The 17,779-nt window shown below is 35.4% G+C and overlaps 1 protein-coding gene across 1 annotated transcript in view; it reads right to left on the bottom strand.

Annotated features, from left to right (window-relative positions):
* Nucleotides 1-17,779, bottom strand: part of LOC136026173 (probable ATP-dependent RNA helicase DDX5) — a 69,674-nt gene that overhangs the window by 34,612 nt on the left and 17,283 nt on the right. Inside the window, exons 4-7 of the mRNA XM_065702497.1 lie at nt 14,835-14,946; nt 14,236-14,424; nt 8,754-8,933; nt 1,137-1,309 (exon numbers count right to left, since the gene is read on the bottom strand). Of these exons, the coding sequence (XP_065558569.1) occupies nt 1,137-1,309; nt 8,754-8,933; nt 14,236-14,424; nt 14,835-14,946 (654 nt within the window). The remainder of the gene's footprint in view (nt 1-1,136; nt 1,310-8,753; nt 8,934-14,235; nt 14,425-14,834; nt 14,947-17,779) is intronic.

Raw genomic sequence — 17,779 nt, forward strand, 5'->3', positions numbered from 1 at the left:
CAATAATAAAGGTACAGACCAAAAATATTTGCGGATATCAAAAAGTATTAGATATCAATTTTTACGTCTCCGCCTCTCCACCAAGAATCATTGTATATTTATCTGAAGACTCAATGTCAGTTAGGATATTTGGAGATCAACTTGCAATCTTTGAGACATCTGTCCCCCCCAGCCTAAAAAAAAATGACCCACCTCCCCTCCTTCATAATAGTTGATGCCCACTTGAGCATCACTGCATATATTTTACCAAATATGAAGCAAATTAATTTATTTAAATGAAGCTTTGAAACAAATGTCAGAAACACTTCTCTGCAATAAGAAGAAATATCCTCACCTCCAACACTCTTATCCCGGTTCAATCTAAATGAAGGGAGACGAGATTAATTTCTGCATCCCTACATGTCTATGTTGATCTAAAGGATCACGGAAATGGGAAGTTCTTTGGGCATTAGAATAGGCTCTAAAAGGTGTTTGGCAACCCCCAACCCCGCGCCTACACAATGACCCACCACTCTCCTTCATAATAGCTGATGCGTGATTATACATCACTAAGTATAATTTAAAAAAAATCGAATATATGAACTTAGTCAAATCAAGCATTGAGATTAAATGTCCATATTAACCATTTATCTTATATGAGCTATGTGACTTTTCAGGAACGAATGCGCCACCATGCGGCATTACTTCTTCTGAAAGTGGGAAGCTATTGAGCTTTACTTTGATGACACTTTTAAGACGATTGACTATCACAAAAATTTCAATCAATAGCAACTTGATCCTCTGTGGGGGAAAATCATAGTTTCGTACAAGAAAATAAAATTTCAGTTTTATTTACCCAGAATAATTAAGAACCATTATAATAAGTTCAAATCAACTTGGTGTTTTTTAAGGTCAAATTTACCAAGGCATCTCCTAACTACCCCTCAGTCAAAACCAAATTCTACTTACGTCTCTACTAGGATAAATGAAGTAACCACAAAGAAATATACCCTTTTCCAGACATTCAGACATTTTCGGAATGTCTTTTTCGGACATTACCGACATTTCAGAATGTCCGAAATTGCTGAATGTTGACATTCACCTGTGAATGTCAACATTCATCAATTTCAGACGTTCACGATAACATATACACATACTTTCGATCCTTTTCGTACTCAGAGCAAACATCGACAATTTGGAGAATATTGTGGTTGGCCGCCAAAGTCAATGACCCAACATTCAACATGATATAATCAGTCAAAAATTCTTCAGCCAAAGTCCTGACTTCTTTAGGCCAAGTAGCAGACCACATGAGAGTTTGTCGGTCCGGCTGAAAAGAAAAAGAAAATCTGAATACGAAATTTGAATCGGAAAGAAATTGAATTCGAAACAACTTCCGGAATATACCAGAGAGCGGAAAATGCCTATGAATTTTAGAGACTATAAGAACATTTTGGAAAGGGCACTGACTCTAATTCCCCACTATGGTTCTAGGGGTACTACTTGAAGGAAATATGAGGCAGGAAAGAGGTGGTTACCCCGTAGACTTTGAAAAAGCCTTTTTGCTTATCTTCATAAAAATAGAAAAATCCTCTTGCCCCCTGATTTTTTGCAAATTAGCATCGCTATCTGCGTTCGTATCTGAATGGAGAACAGATGGGGCTTCAACACTGAAATGTATTCTTTACATTGCATTTAATATATTCTTGGTTTAAAGGAGATCGAATAATAAATACCGATTACATCCAACCAGATAAAATAAGTAGAAATTTCTCTAGCTAAAATTTTAACTTCTTAGGGCTATACCGCAGCCCCAGCTAAGTCTGTCAGTCCGGCGTAAAAGAAAAACCAAGTCTGAATATGAAATCAAATGTGGATGAAATTGGATTGAATCAATACATGTTGATCCGACTTTAAAAAAAAACTCAAAACTCAAATGAAATCGAATTTAGCCAATGTCTGTCGATCCTGCCGATCGTCTCAATGTTAGCCAATCCCGTACTCTCGCGCATATTATCCTTCACTTTAATTTCAGAGTAATTTCCGTTTCATTCAAATCAAATTTTTCCACTGTCTTACTGAAATATTATACCCGCTTTTCTGTATATTTCTTTCGTTTAACTGTACAGTAATAGACGTATATAGAGAACTTAATCATCATATGCATCGTCTAATTTGGACATTTTGGTGGCTCTGAGAATGCTTTGTTTAGGATTTGCTTCACATCTGCCAATAATATTACAGAAACCTATTCCCGCGGACTCGCAACACGGGGCATATCTAGCGTTAAAAAGAGGTGAAATTTTCAAGCGCTCTCCAATTGCTCAAGCACGTTTGCATAGTCACTGCTCTTTTTATTTGAAATAACTCGACAGTTTCAGCAAGTTAATTAAGTTTTTGTGTTTAGTTTTCTCCATGACGAATCTAGTCTCTTCTAGCTAAGTTATGAATGCTGCCCACCAAACAGCAATAATCCTTTACACACTTAACGTTGTGGGTAAACCGATTGGCGCTTTAAAGAAAGGACTTTTTTGTGGAGCCTTCTGGAAGAAATCTTGCTCAAACAATGGTTTCCCCGGGTTCTGAGCCATCCATTAGGGAGCATCCATTAGGGAGCCCATCACCTTCACGCATCTTATGAGTCTGTGAAATCCACGAAGCAGAAGGACTACAATAGAGAATTTTTCTGTATGAGATCTACGAAGGCCGTAAATAATCTCATAGTCAAAGAGATATTGGCTGATGATGGCATGCTTGTTGCTGCTTCCAGACTTATTTCTGAACCTGTATATATAAAAAAAAATCCATATTGTGGTGCCTCACACTCTTGGCTGGTTGTCATCAGGAACATCTCTGATACCTTTGATAGTAAGCACCACTGAAGGATACTCGTTACTGCCTTCTTCTGCTGTCCAATATATTTTTTTTCAGCGACTGAAAGATTCAAATCTGGGATGGCTTTCTAAGTGTTCAAAAGATCAAACAATATGAAGTCAAATTTCTCACCCGTACGCGCTCTTGCGCTGGGTGGATTTAGCATTTCTCCAAAGAAGCTCACACAATTTCGAACACTAGGTTGCTGGGTCAAACGTTCAGTGTGATTTTCATTGTCAAAATTTTTTTTACATGTTCTGTGCTGCTTAGTATTTATCATTGGTAGAAACAAGAGATTAGGCCAAATGGCACTTAAAATTCTTTCTACATGTTTTGTGCTGCTTAGTATTGATCATTGACAGAATCAAGAGATTGGGCCAAATGGTGCATTGGTCTCGCCGTTCCACTGCAGGTCCCTTGAATGTTCTACGATTGATCCTTGTTATATCTTCTGCTCCTTTTTCACAAAGCAGACACCTCGATAAGTAAGCATTGTGACAGTTGGCTTGGTCTGTGCAGATCTTAACAGGAATTGGTTCAAAAGCCCACACTTCGTCATGAATACTAAAGCTTAGAAAAGAAGACTAAAACTTTAGTAAACATCAATGTTAATGTAGTAAAGTCTTTCGAACTTTAATTACCATCACTTACCATAAAAATAATGCACAGTCGTAAACACCAAAGTGGAACACCTGACAGCCGTGTGTAGCTACTTTTTGGAAGAGATCCCCAGAGCTTACGAATTAATATGAGGCTCGAGGCCCCCTAGCTAAAGTCGGCGAACGTGGCACAAGGCGTGCTCATTGCAACAATTTTACTTTTTCTAGAAGTTACCATCATTTTGCTTTCTTGTGCTTCTGGCCAAATTTCTAAAAGGAGCGATGTCCGCTTCACACTGGACGTATAAACTGATGAATCTTATGGGTAATTCTCTGATTGAAAAATTTCTTTTTTATATATTGAAATATAAATATGAAAAATTTGCGGTCTGAAGGGAAAAATTATAGGTGTTTTCGATGTGAAGCGAGCTTAAAGTATAGCCCCATTGTAAGCACAAACTAGGAAAACCTACGTAAGCCCTATTTTTGGTAATTTTGTATTATGCAGAGTCTTATTTTGTCTAAACGACTGTTTGATGAAAACATATTTCCTTTCGCAATTCTTTAAAAAGCTCGCATGATGCCCAAAAGTTAAAGTTTTGCATACAAACACAACAAGAGAAACATAGCTTCTGCAGGCATGCAACAGAATAGTTTGTTAAAAATTTCAAAAATTGTTAAAAATAACAACTGCTTGACCATGGTAATTTGTCTATAACCTGATTCAAAATTCTCACTTTGTTTATTTTCAATCACCAGCACCAAAAAATTAGATCAGCAAAAATTAGTTTTTCCAGTTTTTTAAGGAGTAAAAGACATAAGGCTGCTAGAACAGTCGTAAAAAAGAAAATACTGTCTGATTCACAAAAAAATACTTTTCTCTAACGAGATAGGATGTGCATGTTAAGTTTCCTAAGATAATGGCGTTTTTTTGTGGGGAAAATTTCAAGACTTTGTGTCAATCTTTTATTTAAATTCCCAAATATTCCCATATTTTTAGAAAATAGATGTTTCACTGAGATTGACAATAGAGCAGGTAAAAAAAAAATGCAAATAATTTATTAAAAATAACAACTGCATGTTCATGGTAATTTGTCTACCACCTGAATCTATCACCGAAATTTGCATTTTATTTCTTTTTAATCATTAACTCCATAAATTAGAGCTATCCTACATATCTGTCAATATGCGAGGCACTTCTTAGCTTGTTCGAAGTTCAAATGATAATGTCTAGCTGATAGCACAGTTAAATAAAGCGCTTTATGCGGTCTAACCTGTAAACCCCAAAGCCATGCCGATGAAAGACGCGCCGGCGTGGGAAAAATCTTGGCGGCGAATCTCCTGGTCTGTCTATATTTAGCCTAATGTTTTTACAGTAATTTGTTGATTTCGGTATACACAGTAACTTTTTCAAAGTCTATTAATATTGATTTCTAACCAAAAAATGGGAATAAGAGCTTACAGACAGTGAACATTGAGGTACTAAGGAGGAGAGGGTAACCTGGGCCTCCCAGAAATTTCGCAAGCATTCCTTAAAGAGCTTATTCTCTCATTTGCAGCAGTCCTCTTGATTTCTTGCAGCTTAGTTTGATAATTCATTTGAAGTTGCTCGGAGCAACAAAAAATTTCCCCTTTACAGGTCAATTTTGCTTTTATCTAGAATTAAGATGATCCACTTTCAAGACCAATCTCACGCCATGAGCCGTTTGTCATTCCCCGGTCTTTTCATCCCTATGCTCTAGTTTCTAGCGCATTCCATTGTAAACTTTGTTTTTTCCCCCGGTTTTTCATTCCCCGGTCTTTTCATCCCTATGCTCTAGTTTCTAGCGCATTCCATTGTAAACTTTGTTTTTTCTATATATATTAAATTTGGGATTGAGGATTATCAATTTCCGTCTTTCAAGTGACTCATATGGCGCAAAGTGGCAAGATATTTGGAATTTCGAGGATTAAAAGTGCCCTTTTAAGCAATAAAACATCTTCCACGACAACCTCACAATTTCATGTACTAACAAAACACTGCTTGGATCTATGATAATATTGGAAAAGCCATTACAGTTTTCATTTAATTCGAATTATACATACTGAAAAATGGGGGAGGGGGTAATACTTCAACCGTTATTATTTTCTTTTAAGCCAGATGCAAACTTTTAGTTCAAATCAACGATTCAAAATTGAGTTTATTTCTAAGAAGCCGCGAGTTGAAAGTATATTCTTGAGCCCTTACAAACAAAGGCCATATTTTTCTTATTTTATTTTATTGCTCACTGTTTAAATTTAGCGATAAAAGATCAAAACAGGTCAAACCAATGCAAAAGCGGTAAATTTGGTAAGCAAATAGCTCATTTTAGGTCAGAAACAGATTTTATTTTTGATTCTTGCTTTGCAACGCAAGCAAATGCTGCAGGAGAACAACCCCTACTAAAAGCAAGTTAAGTGATACATATACGAATTCAGTATAGCCTATATTGTCCGAAGTGACACCCAAGCAAGTTAGTGATTATATAAAGTGCGGAAAGACCAAGTGATACAAACATATATGACCTATTGGTCAAACTTGTCAAACCCAAACAACAGCAACACCTGATTTTATTTTCTTAGTTTAAATTGAGCAGATTTGGCGAAACTACGAAAATGACAAGTTAACGAATTCCACATTTTACCATATCCCTTTCAAAAAAATTCATTTGGATTTCGGAAAGAATAGAGGAATAAGATTAAAATTTTGCGCAAAATTCAACCAGATCCTCAAGTTGTTTTCAAATTTGCAGAACAATTTTAGATTTTGATTCAGCACAAACTACATTTAATAACTAAACATATCACTACGAGACTTCCTTCGCAGGATTGATAAATTCTGTACTAATGAGTCTTTGACCTTCTTTACAGGATCTTGAAATTGGAACCGAAATCAGACTGAAATTTTGAAGTCCAAAATTTTTTCTGTAACTATTCTGTTTTATTTTTTCTCGGATCCAGTATACTTTTGGACTTTACCAAAACTTTACTCAATCTAAAAATAAGTTTGGGGTGCCCCCCTCTCCTTTGCAACTTTTCTGAATGCAAGAAAGGAGACAGAAAGCAGCATCCATTTTCTTTACATGTATTGCGGCTTCCACTTTTCAAATTTTCGCCTTATTAAGGCTTTTAAACCGGGTCTAATTTGAACACTATAAGGTATTTGCAAGACGTTGTTGTTTTTTTGTTTTTTTTCCTCTTCCCTCAAGTCAACTGAGTCCTTAGCTTCTTCTGTGTTACGCTGCACACAAAGAACAAAAACTACTGCACTTTTGTGACTCATGTGATTAAAAGGTACGACAGTCTGATTACTGGGTTTATTGAGTACAGCGACAACTATCATGAAAGATTAAAGTCTGAAAAAACTCAGATTTTTGAGTGTTGTAGCTTGTGTCGCGTTTCCCTAGAACTTAAGTGTATCATTACATATTAAAAGCCCTGAGAGTTTCAAAGGGGTTTATCAGACTCATAAGTTTATTTGGATTTGAACGATACGTCACTCGGAGTGTTTGAATAGATTTTAAACCACATCCTACTAAGAAAAAACTGAAACTCCTACCAAGTCCGATTAAAAATATCTGAATTGGTCAGTCAAATTGTCAATACGATGTTTTTTTTAGCATTATAAAGTTCCAAGTCGCAATTTTTATATTATTTATATGACTGACATTGCTATTGCCTTAGAAAGAGAAATGGGTCAAACCAGTGCAGGCCAGGGACTAATACTTCTACACAAGGCTACACGAAGCGCTTAAGCCAGCTTATATCTGGACAGCAAGAAGTCCCTTGAACTTTCAGTTGAATGGAGGCTTTGTGGAGCCCTACCTCCATTTTGATTACTACTTGGTTTTCCACAACAAGAGTCGACATACTGCACTAGCAATATCAAGTCTATTACTCTCGATTCATACATCCATGCCTACAAATGTTGAGCTACAATGACTGAGGAAAATCAATATAAGCCCAGGTCCTGAGCCCCAGGTCCTGAGCCCCAGGTTGATTGTGATGTGCCAATTGAATTATTTCTGGAATAATCCCAAAAACAAATGCTACAAGCTTTCTGCAGAGTAGACAAACTTGTTTTCAGTGCAAAAGATGGGTCTGTCAGTCGCTATGACTTCTTTGAAAACGTACAACTTGCAGTGATTCCTATTGCAATCGGACTTTTCTTCCCTCTAAGGTGTACCCTAGAGGAATTCCTTTACTCTAGGGTGCATTGCTCAACATGGGTTCTTTTGATTCCAGTAACGATGAGCATAAATCATTTCTAAAGACAGCATTCGTTTTCTGTCGGGTTGAAAACGACAAAGGGATCAGACCACCGAACACTGTCCCTGGAAGTTCTGTCCAATTATCAACAGTTTACCAAGAGATAAGGAAAATCTAGATCTGAAAACGTAAGTACAAGATGCAAAAAAGTGCGTTTTGTTCGAACAGTTGACATAAAGCAGTATATGAAATGAAAACCTACATCGTTGGGAAAGAAATATTCAGCCTATGCAGCAGTGGTGGTAAAGTTCTTTCTTTCGAAGTGAGTCTCGTACCTTGACTTAGTTTGTGAATAACCCTCCACCCCTCTTGCTAAGAACTTGCTGTGGAGCAGAAAAACTTCCTTTCAGCACAGAAGATGGGTAAGTCAGTAGCTTATTCAAAATTTTATTTCCAAAACTTATTTTGACAACATCTTCGAATATCCTCTAAACGGAATTAATTCACAATTTTAACACATAAATACGTGAATTACGTTCAATATGCAACACGAAATGGCGTTGGCTGTTTATTATTTTTCCGTTCAGAAACGATATTAGGTACCCTCTAACAGTCATCTCACACTTCATGATCTAGATAGTGTTGGTGTTTTCTAATCGGAAATGGAAGAGAATGCTGGATGATAGACATTTATATTAAATCTCCTTCTTCAATGTCCTCATAAATGGCTATATTTCATTTAAAACATCACACAAAAATTAAAATAACCTTTAGCTCTAAGTTACGTTGGGTCCAAATCTCTTCACTTTTGTTCCATTACCCTTGAGACTAATATTGCTTGTAAAAAATTTACGAAATGTCACTCTTAGAAAGCAATTTAACTATTTCCGGTTTTAACTTTGCTGGATATTTAAGCGTCAAAGTCCTTGCTTCACTTTGAAACATGTACTATCTTAAAGTATCTTAAAGATACTTAGAGTATCTTAAAGATACTCTTTAAAAATAACAGCGTAACTTATCATACCGCTTATTAAAATCATAATAAATGAAAAAAAGAAGAAAAAGTATGCTTACTCGAATTTGTTCAATAATTTTTCTGATTTGAGGCTCAAACCCCATATCTAACATCCGGTCAGCTTCATCTAAAACCAAGTAAGTGCACCTTCTCAAGTTGGTCGCACCGGCTTGTAAAAAATCAATCAACCTTCCTGGAGTGGCGATGCAAATCTCAACACCGCGACTCAAGTCTCTTTGCTAGAAATAAATTTAAAACTTTAACATAATCACCTAGCCTGAAAAATGAAACATAAAATAACAAAGCAATGGTGTTGGCGCTCGAAGTTTCCAAAATTGTGTATCTCATTAAGCACAAAAAACTAATAACCTTAATGTCTATTGTTCCAACAATGATATCTTAATTGGTTGTTCAAGACTTATCATGAGTGTATAAACAAAGTTCGAAAAACTCCTTTTAGCTCAAACATTGATTATCTTGCCATAGACACAACTTTCAAATGTCACTAATAAGAAAGGAGTAAAAGGTAGGCACCAATTTCTTGAGCAAGTGGAACAAATAAGATTTAGGAAGAACAAAATGATACCGTTCCTCAGCCTCAGTCCCAAACAAAACTGACATCAAACAGTTCGTGGTAACCAACTGTAGCAAGGAGCGACCCGGATCAATAGTAAACGAAACTCTAAAAAACGGAATTTTGATACTAATAGATACATCAAAAGAATTGGATTTTTATGCTGATTTTAAATATATAAGTTTCATCAAATTTAGTGTTACTCATCAAAAGTTACGAGCCTGAAAAAATTTGCCTTGTTTTGGAAAATAGGGGGAAACACCCCCAAAAAGTCATAGGATCTTAAAAAAAATCACACCGTCGGATTCAGCGTATAAGAGAACCCTACTGTAGGAGTTTCAAGCTCCTATCTACACAAATATGGAACTTAGTATTTTTTGCCAGAAGACTGATCACGGGTGGGTGTTTATTTGTTTGTTTTTTTTCCCTGGAGTGATCGTATCGACCAAGTGGTCCTAGAATGTCGCGAGAGGGCTCATTCTAACGGAAATTAAAAGTTCTAGTGCCCTTTCTAAGCAACCCAAAAATTTGAGCGACCATTTTTTCCCAAAGTCAACGGATCAAAATTTTGAGACAGCCATTTTGTTCAGCATAGTCGAAAAACATAATAACTATGTCTTTGGGGCTGAGTTACTCCCCCAAAGTCCCCTGGGAGGGGCTGCGAGTTACAGACTTTGACCAGTGTTTATATATAAAAATGGTTATTGGGAAGTGTATAGACCTTTTTAGGGGGATATTTTGGTTGGGGGGGGGGGGATGAGGGGATGGGGCTACGTGGGGGGACGGGACTACAAAGGGGGCGCAGGATTTTCTAGCATTATTAAAAAAAAACAATGAAAAAATAAATATGAAAAAGTTTTTCGACTGAAAGTAAGGACCAGCATTAAAATTTAAAACGAATACAGATTATTACGCATATGGGGGGCTCATCTCCTCCTAAATAGCTCAGTCTTTACGCTAAGGTATTTTTACTAATTTCAACTATTTATTCTACAGCCTTTGTGATTCAGGGGTCATTCTTAAAGGATTGGGACAAAATTAAAGCTTTAGTGTAAAGAGCGAGGTATTAACAGGGAGGGGAGGCAAACCGCCTCATATACATAACAAAAATATACAAATATAGAAGTTCGTTACGTAAGTTAATTTGTAAGTTACGTATATTTTTTACTAATAAAAACGTTCGCTAAAAATTAAAAATTCTAGACGCCGAAAAATTGGAGGGTAACTAGGCCTCCCCCCCCCCTTTTCTCAAAACTACCTGATCAAAACTAACAGAAAGCCATTCAGCAAAAAAAAAGTTAATACGCAAATTTCGTTTTAATTATTCATTTGCGGAGAGCCAAAATCGATCATGCATTAATTCAAAAAGTTTGGAAATTAAATAAAAAAACAACTGATTTTTTTAACTGAAAGTAAGGAGCGACATTAAAACTAAAAACAAAATTAAATTTCCCCGTGTATGAAAGGGGCTGTTCCCTCCTCAACACCCCGCTCTTTACGCTAAAGTAAAGAGCGAGGTTTTCTCTCAACTCTATTTTTCACTCTTTCTCTCAACTCTACGTTTTAAAACAGTAAAAAACTTTAGCATAAAGAGCGGAGCGATGAGGAGGAAACAGCCCCTTTCATTCACGGAGTAATTTCCGTTCGTTTTAAGTTTTAATGTCGCTCCTTACTTTCAGTAAAAAAAAACTTGTTTTTTTATTTAATTATAGATAGAAATTCCTCTTAACACTAGATATGAGCATTTTAAGACACCTAGGTAAATACTACTTTTTACCTCTAAATTTTTCCATCCATTGCCCTGAAATTGTTTTAGTGATGGTGCTAGGGAACAGTTTTAACTTCAAATGGTACCTGCTTGATTGCCTGGTTGGATACAGATTTCCATTGGAAAGCAGGAAAAAAGCTAACGAACCGGAACCTAAGAGGTCAAGAAGAATTGCTTTCCGTATTGGATTGAAAAAAAATAAAAGCAATAAACAATATTTAATTATTTTATTTTGTATATCATTTGTCTTAATTGTCCTATTTTAGTATTTCTGCTGTTGACGATCACTGTACATGTGATCGAAATTTCCAGCATATTTCATATTGTTTTTTTCTTTACTATCTAATGAAAGAATTTATCCCTATTTATCATTTATCATCATGTTACTGTTACATGACTGTTATTTATCATCATGGAAAGTTAGTGTGGTTTTCGATATTACCAATGCAGTTATACCATTTAAGCATAATCTTTACTGTTTATCTTATACCGTTAGGTCTATCTCTCATTGATAATCAACAGACATATTAATGTTTGAATTCAAAGTTACAAAAAATGTTGTCAAATTCAAAAAGATAGTTTTGCTTATTTATTTTCACGATTCAACGTGGCAACACTGACGAAAATCATTGCTCTAAAAGCTTCTAAATTTCAAAACAACTAGAACAAAAATCTTAGAAAATCGTAGTTTTCAGGTAAGAATATACATAAGATGAATCCACAGGGTCAAAAATATTTTTATTTTCATGTTGTTGCTACTTTAAGAATTATGCAAATTTAATAAAACGATCCGATTAGAGGTCCTCACTCTCCACAAACACTCATGGGTGTGACTTTACCCTTTTCTCACAATAGGCAAAATTAGCATATGAATTACAGTACTCATATGAAAGAAAGAGACAGAACCAAAGCGCTGCTACCACAGCCCAACTAGAGGTTCTGACGTAAAACAATCCGGTATATAATCAAAAATGAAACTTAAGGACCCATGGAAAAACGCTACTTTTTACCTATAAAAATTTTCTACTTAGAGAAATTATTTAAATAACCTCTAAATGCCTCATATAATTCCCGAGCAATTATTTTACTGATGAGGTCAGGGAACAGTCATAAATCATGAGAAATGTTAGATTTTAATTTCAAATTGATTTCTGCCTACTCGCCTGGTTGGACAGATGTTTCTAACAGAAAGCAGAAACACATTTTCACAAAAACCAAAGCTCGGCGGAACAACCTCAGAATATCTTCTCTAAAATAAATAGTAAAACAGCACTTCTTCTCACACTCGGACGGCTGTCCAAAAGTAACCTTTACGTCCTATCTCAAGTCCTCCTACTTTACTACTAATTAAGAATCTTGGAACTGTTAGAAAGGTTATCAAGCAAAGGGAGAGCACTATGAATCAATGTTACCAAGGTGTGTGTAATTATTCTAGATTTAGCTGTAATGACATTCATTTTATTTTGTTGCCTAGTCAATGAAATATCAACAGTTCAATCAGTAAAAAGAGTAAAAAGTATAAGCTTCAATCAGTAAAACCCACTAAGAGTAAGAGGTCCCATTCACTTATACATAGGGAAGGGGAACAAGTGTATTTTTCAATTTTTTTTAAAGCGAATATACAAAGGGGGAGATATTTTTCAAACTCATGAGTATAATTGCATCTCATCAATTGGCATCCTTGGTATATGCAGAGGTTGAAAGATCTTATTCCAATGCTGGGTTACTTACAATAATGTCAAGGGACAAAAATGGAACCAAACACAAAATAAAATTTCTAAGTTTGTACAACAGTCTACACAAAAATAAGGAGTCTCATAATACTTTATTGGATAGCTAATCTTGCCTATAAAAATCAGAATATTGGTAATAATTGTTTACTCTCTTCTTTGGCAAGTTTTTCATTAAGAAAAACCATTGAGTTATTAATTCTTAATCAGGTACATACGAAGAAAGAGTTCCAGTATGTCATGAGGTTAGAACGTCATGAGGTTATGAGGTTAGTACGTCATGTACGTCATGAGGTTAGAACAGTTCAAACAAAAATCTTACATACGAACCTTGTGGCTCGTGAAAAGTTATAGTGATTCTATAAAGTTTTATTTATATAAGAAAAAGTTCACAGCTTGATAAAGATATACCGTAACCGTAAAAGATCAATTCGATAAAAAAAAAATATGTATTATCTTTAAAATGAATAAATATATCACACTAACTTCATTGATGGATTAAGAACATGAAGCTTTCTTAGCAAAGTCAGGGACGAAAATTGTAAGGAGGGGGATAATTCCCCCCTCTCAAAAAATACTAAATGCCCTATATTTTCGTGGATTTGTGCCTTTGAAGTATACAAAAAAAAACTTATTTGACAAAAATTCCAATCCAAAAGAACAATATATTGATTTAAATACTATCACTACCTTGCTATTTTCTTTCGAAGTTAAATTGAACTGTTCTTTTAAATAGAATCGAACAAGGCGGCTAATGAAGCAATCGCTATACACAAATTTGATTAGCCCCGTCACTTATCAGCACAGAACGGTTTCGCAAAGAAACCACTTTTTTTTCGTAAAGGCATCGGATTTCCATTTCAAGATAATCTATTTCAAGTATTTTGCATTCAGGGGTCTCTAATTCCAGTCAGTAGACGATTTATGAAGAAATATCAAGAGCACTTGGAGGGGGAAACGAATCTTCCCAAAGTCGTAACCTATCTAGATCATTTTTTTATCGCACTGAAAAATGTCAATTCCAGTGATAGTCATACTGCCGTTTTCAAGAACTAGAACATCTATATACAAACACACAATCATTGCTCGTTTGTTAAGATAGATATTCAAATATCCGACAATAGGTCCACGCTATCCCCTACCATTGCAGGGATGAGATCTTTACTACTTTCTCGAAATATACGAAAACGTGTAACATATATACATTAAAGAAAAAGAAAAGAGAGGTGTTGCTACAACAAGACAACTGGATTTAATTTTAAAACAATTTAAATACATAAAATGTATGGATTAAATCCATGCATAATCGAATATGAACCTTTGAAAGTAGCCTAAGACGACTAGCATAATGTAGCCTAAGACTGGTTAAGTCTCATCTCAATTCCTCCTACCTTACTACTGATCAACACTCTTTACAAAATACTACTTCAAACAAAAAAACTTAAACAGGAACAAAATATTTGACTTACTTGAGGTCCTTTGGGAGCACCACCAAAAACACAAGTATTTCTTATTCTTGATGAGACCCCAAACTCCTTAGCAACCTGCTGAATTTGTTGGGCCAATTCTCTTGTTGGAGCCAAAACCAGGGCTATAGGTCCATCACCAGGTTCCAAATAAGCTTGGTTGTTTATATGAACAATAGCAGGTAATATATACTAGAAAAGGAAGTAAAGTATTATTTTGAATGATTTATTATAGTAAATATTAAAATAGTTAGTAAAACTAACAATTCAGATTTCACAAAATCTTCCAAGTAAGAGCAATAAGTATATACGAAAATATATTATTCTAAAGACACAGTTGCCACAAATCAAAGGTGGTAAAAGAAAACGATGTTGAAATTTCTTACAGACACAAAACCAGAAGAAATACATTTAAAAGATGTCAAGCGTTGGACAGACTAAATAACGAAGTGGATACACGTGAATGCTAGTGGCCAAGATTCGGATAGAAAAGGAGAAGGTACAGAGGTAAGAAGAAGTGGTGGATTTGGGCATTTTGCGCGTTATACCCTTCCAATCCCCCGCGCCTGTATCAAGGGAATAAAAACTAAGAACTAACTTACAGCCAAAGTTTTGCCAGATCCTGTCATTGCTATACCAACTAGATCTCGCCCAGATAAAGCAATTGGCCAGCCTTGAGCTTGTATTGCCGTTGGCTCAGAATAGCCTTGACGCCTGCAAAAAAAAATCAGCAGTCATTGATTAAAGCTACTTAAAGATCAATAGAATAAATTTATTCCTGCCTTTTGCCTGGATTAATGTGTTGTCCCCGAGTGTTCATCTTCTGTTAAGTTCTGGCAGATGAGGGGTGCATTTACAGCCCTTTGCTGACTGAATACACCTCTCCACTCTATCTACCGCCTTCATGTGTTTAGGTATGATTTTCCAAAAGAACGTTCACTAAAATTTTAACTCTTTGATGACACCAAAAGTTACACTATTAAGATTATAATATTAAACTATTAATAGTTTTAGGTGCTAAAATATAATACTTGAAAAATAATAAAACATCAAAATTATCATTCCAAGTTCTGAGTCCTATTAACTAGCCAAAAAGTCTATCAGAGGACGGACACAGATAAAAAACGTCGAGTGCACTTTTTTGTAAGAGTCAGAGAAAATTGCCCTGTGCAAGGGAAATCCGAAATCACCTATCCCCCCTCCCACCCCACACACAAAAACAATCACAGAAAGGTCCAACTTCATCACTCAACCATGATACAAAACAGGGTGGACTTACCGAAAATTTAACTAAGGAAACATAGCACTAAATGGTTTGGAAGTTTAATGCTCTAGCAACTGAGCTAACCCTGTGTGGTATTTGATTTTATATGCTTAGTCTAATAATATATACAAAATAAAAGGGTTTTCCACAAACAGACTTTTCTAAACAACGCTACCAATTATATATAGTGGACAGCTCACAATGAGTTATACATGTAGCAAATAGTATTTAATACTACCGCAATGATTGGTTATAGGGTTATTCTCAACAGGGGTAGGGGTATTTTTCTGTACCCTGTGGCATCATAAATACTGTATATAGTATAATTCTCGTTTAAAATGAAACTTGAATGCATTTCCTGGAAAAATAATAGTATTTATTTATCAAATCTATGCAATTCATTTAAAGTACTGGTTTTATCACTTATGCAAAGTATTTTCTTAAAAAAAAAAAAAAAAAAAAAAAATCTCTCAAATATAGCCTAAGACATAAGCTTAGATAAATGGTATTGGGTTAGGTTACAGGTAGTGGGTTAGTCACAGTCACAGCGACTGCTTCAACCTAGAAAAGAACGAACACAGCATATAGTAACCAAACACAATAGCCTGAAACACCTAAAAATGTCATTGGATCGAAACAAAAAGTACACTCCTGGGATCGCCTTGGCTGAAAACCTTATAAAAGAATTGTAGTATAACACAACAATATACTTACTATATAATCACAAATGTCAAAATTACATATACACTTTCTTTTTTTTTAAATTCAATGTTATTTTCAGGAATTAATAAGGATACTTATTGACTTGTCACAGCTAGTCATAGTTACAGCACAACAACAAGCACTTCAATATAGTATCTCCCGTAAGGCTCTATGGCCAGGATAAAAAACAAGAAAGAAACAAAATAAAAGGAAGCAAATAAATCTATTAAACATTTTACGAGTAGCAGCTCCGCGCAGACTCTGGGAAAGTGTACCAAATCATTCTACAAGATTGCAAAGAGTTGAAGTAAGACCGTATTGATGGAGTTCAAGATACCTCTACGTTATTAGAAGTACGGAAATAAGAAGTCGATTGCTCAGAAATAAAGACGAATTACCACAAAGGATAGCAGGAAGCTTGCATTGTAACCGTAAAAAATTGAAAAAAGTACAAAACAGAAAATAAAAAGAATTCAAGTTAATCAAGGGTTTAAGAAGGGAGCGGTTAATGTCCTGTATAAGAGTCCTTACTTTATTATATAGTTTTGAAAATGGTTTTTTTAAGGATCCCAAGGCTTCTGGACACTTTCAATTTAATGAGGTCAATATGATGCTTGAAGGAAAGATTTTCATCAAGCAAGATGCCTAAAAATCGAACACATCGATCCCCAGGCCTACTAATGGAACTCGTCGATACGTGTATTTCATTTAACCCACAGCAACTCTATGAAACTCTTGAGAAAATAAGCAAACATGACTTTACAACATATAAGGCAAAGTCATTAACATCAAGCCACTGAATAGCTTTCAAAAAGGGCAATCATGTTTAAACGGACATCAGACTCGGTTCTTCCGGCTGTACCATGAGTACTGTCATCTGGAAAAGCAATAAGTGTATCGGAGAAGAACAAAATCTTGTCACAATTAGTGACAGATGCAGGTTGACAAAACAACAGCAAGTGGTAGGTTTTAGATTTTTAACCAAATTTATGAGGTCATTAACATAAATTAAAAGGAGTACCAGCCCAATCACTTGCGGAACAAACTCTATTTCAGACGGGTTGGAAAATAGTGGATAAATCGAGATGACTCGACCAGATAAATATGCTAGAACCCAAGAATAAGTACTCCCTTGGGATAGTTTCCAAAGAAGGATCTTGTGTGCTTTAGCGTCAAATGCTTTTCGTAAACCGAAAAAGAGAGCAACAGGTACGAGACCAGAGTCAAGAGATATATATCGAGCTGCATTTGCATGCTCAGTTGAGTGATTTGCGCTAAAACCAAACTGAGAATCATAAAAAAAAATTAAGAAAATTAAGAAGCCGAGAAAGCATAAGCTTTTTCAAAAATTTTACTTAACACTGATAAGAGAGATATAGGACGATAACTTGCAGGATCATTCAGTGAACAGCTTTTTAAAAGAACAATAAAACAAGTCCACTTTATAGTACCTGAAAAAACACCACTTTCAAAAAATAATGACAAGCTTCGTAAGAGCAGAAACGGTGACAGGAAGAATGAAATTGACAAGCTTAGTTGAAATACGGTCTGAGCCAAAATATAAAGAGCCTTTCAAACCGT

This window comes from Artemia franciscana, chromosome 4 (assembly GCF_032884065.1).
Source record: "Artemia franciscana chromosome 4, ASM3288406v1, whole genome shotgun sequence".
In the NCBI taxonomy this organism is placed as follows: domain Eukaryota; kingdom Metazoa; phylum Arthropoda; class Branchiopoda; order Anostraca; family Artemiidae; genus Artemia; species Artemia franciscana.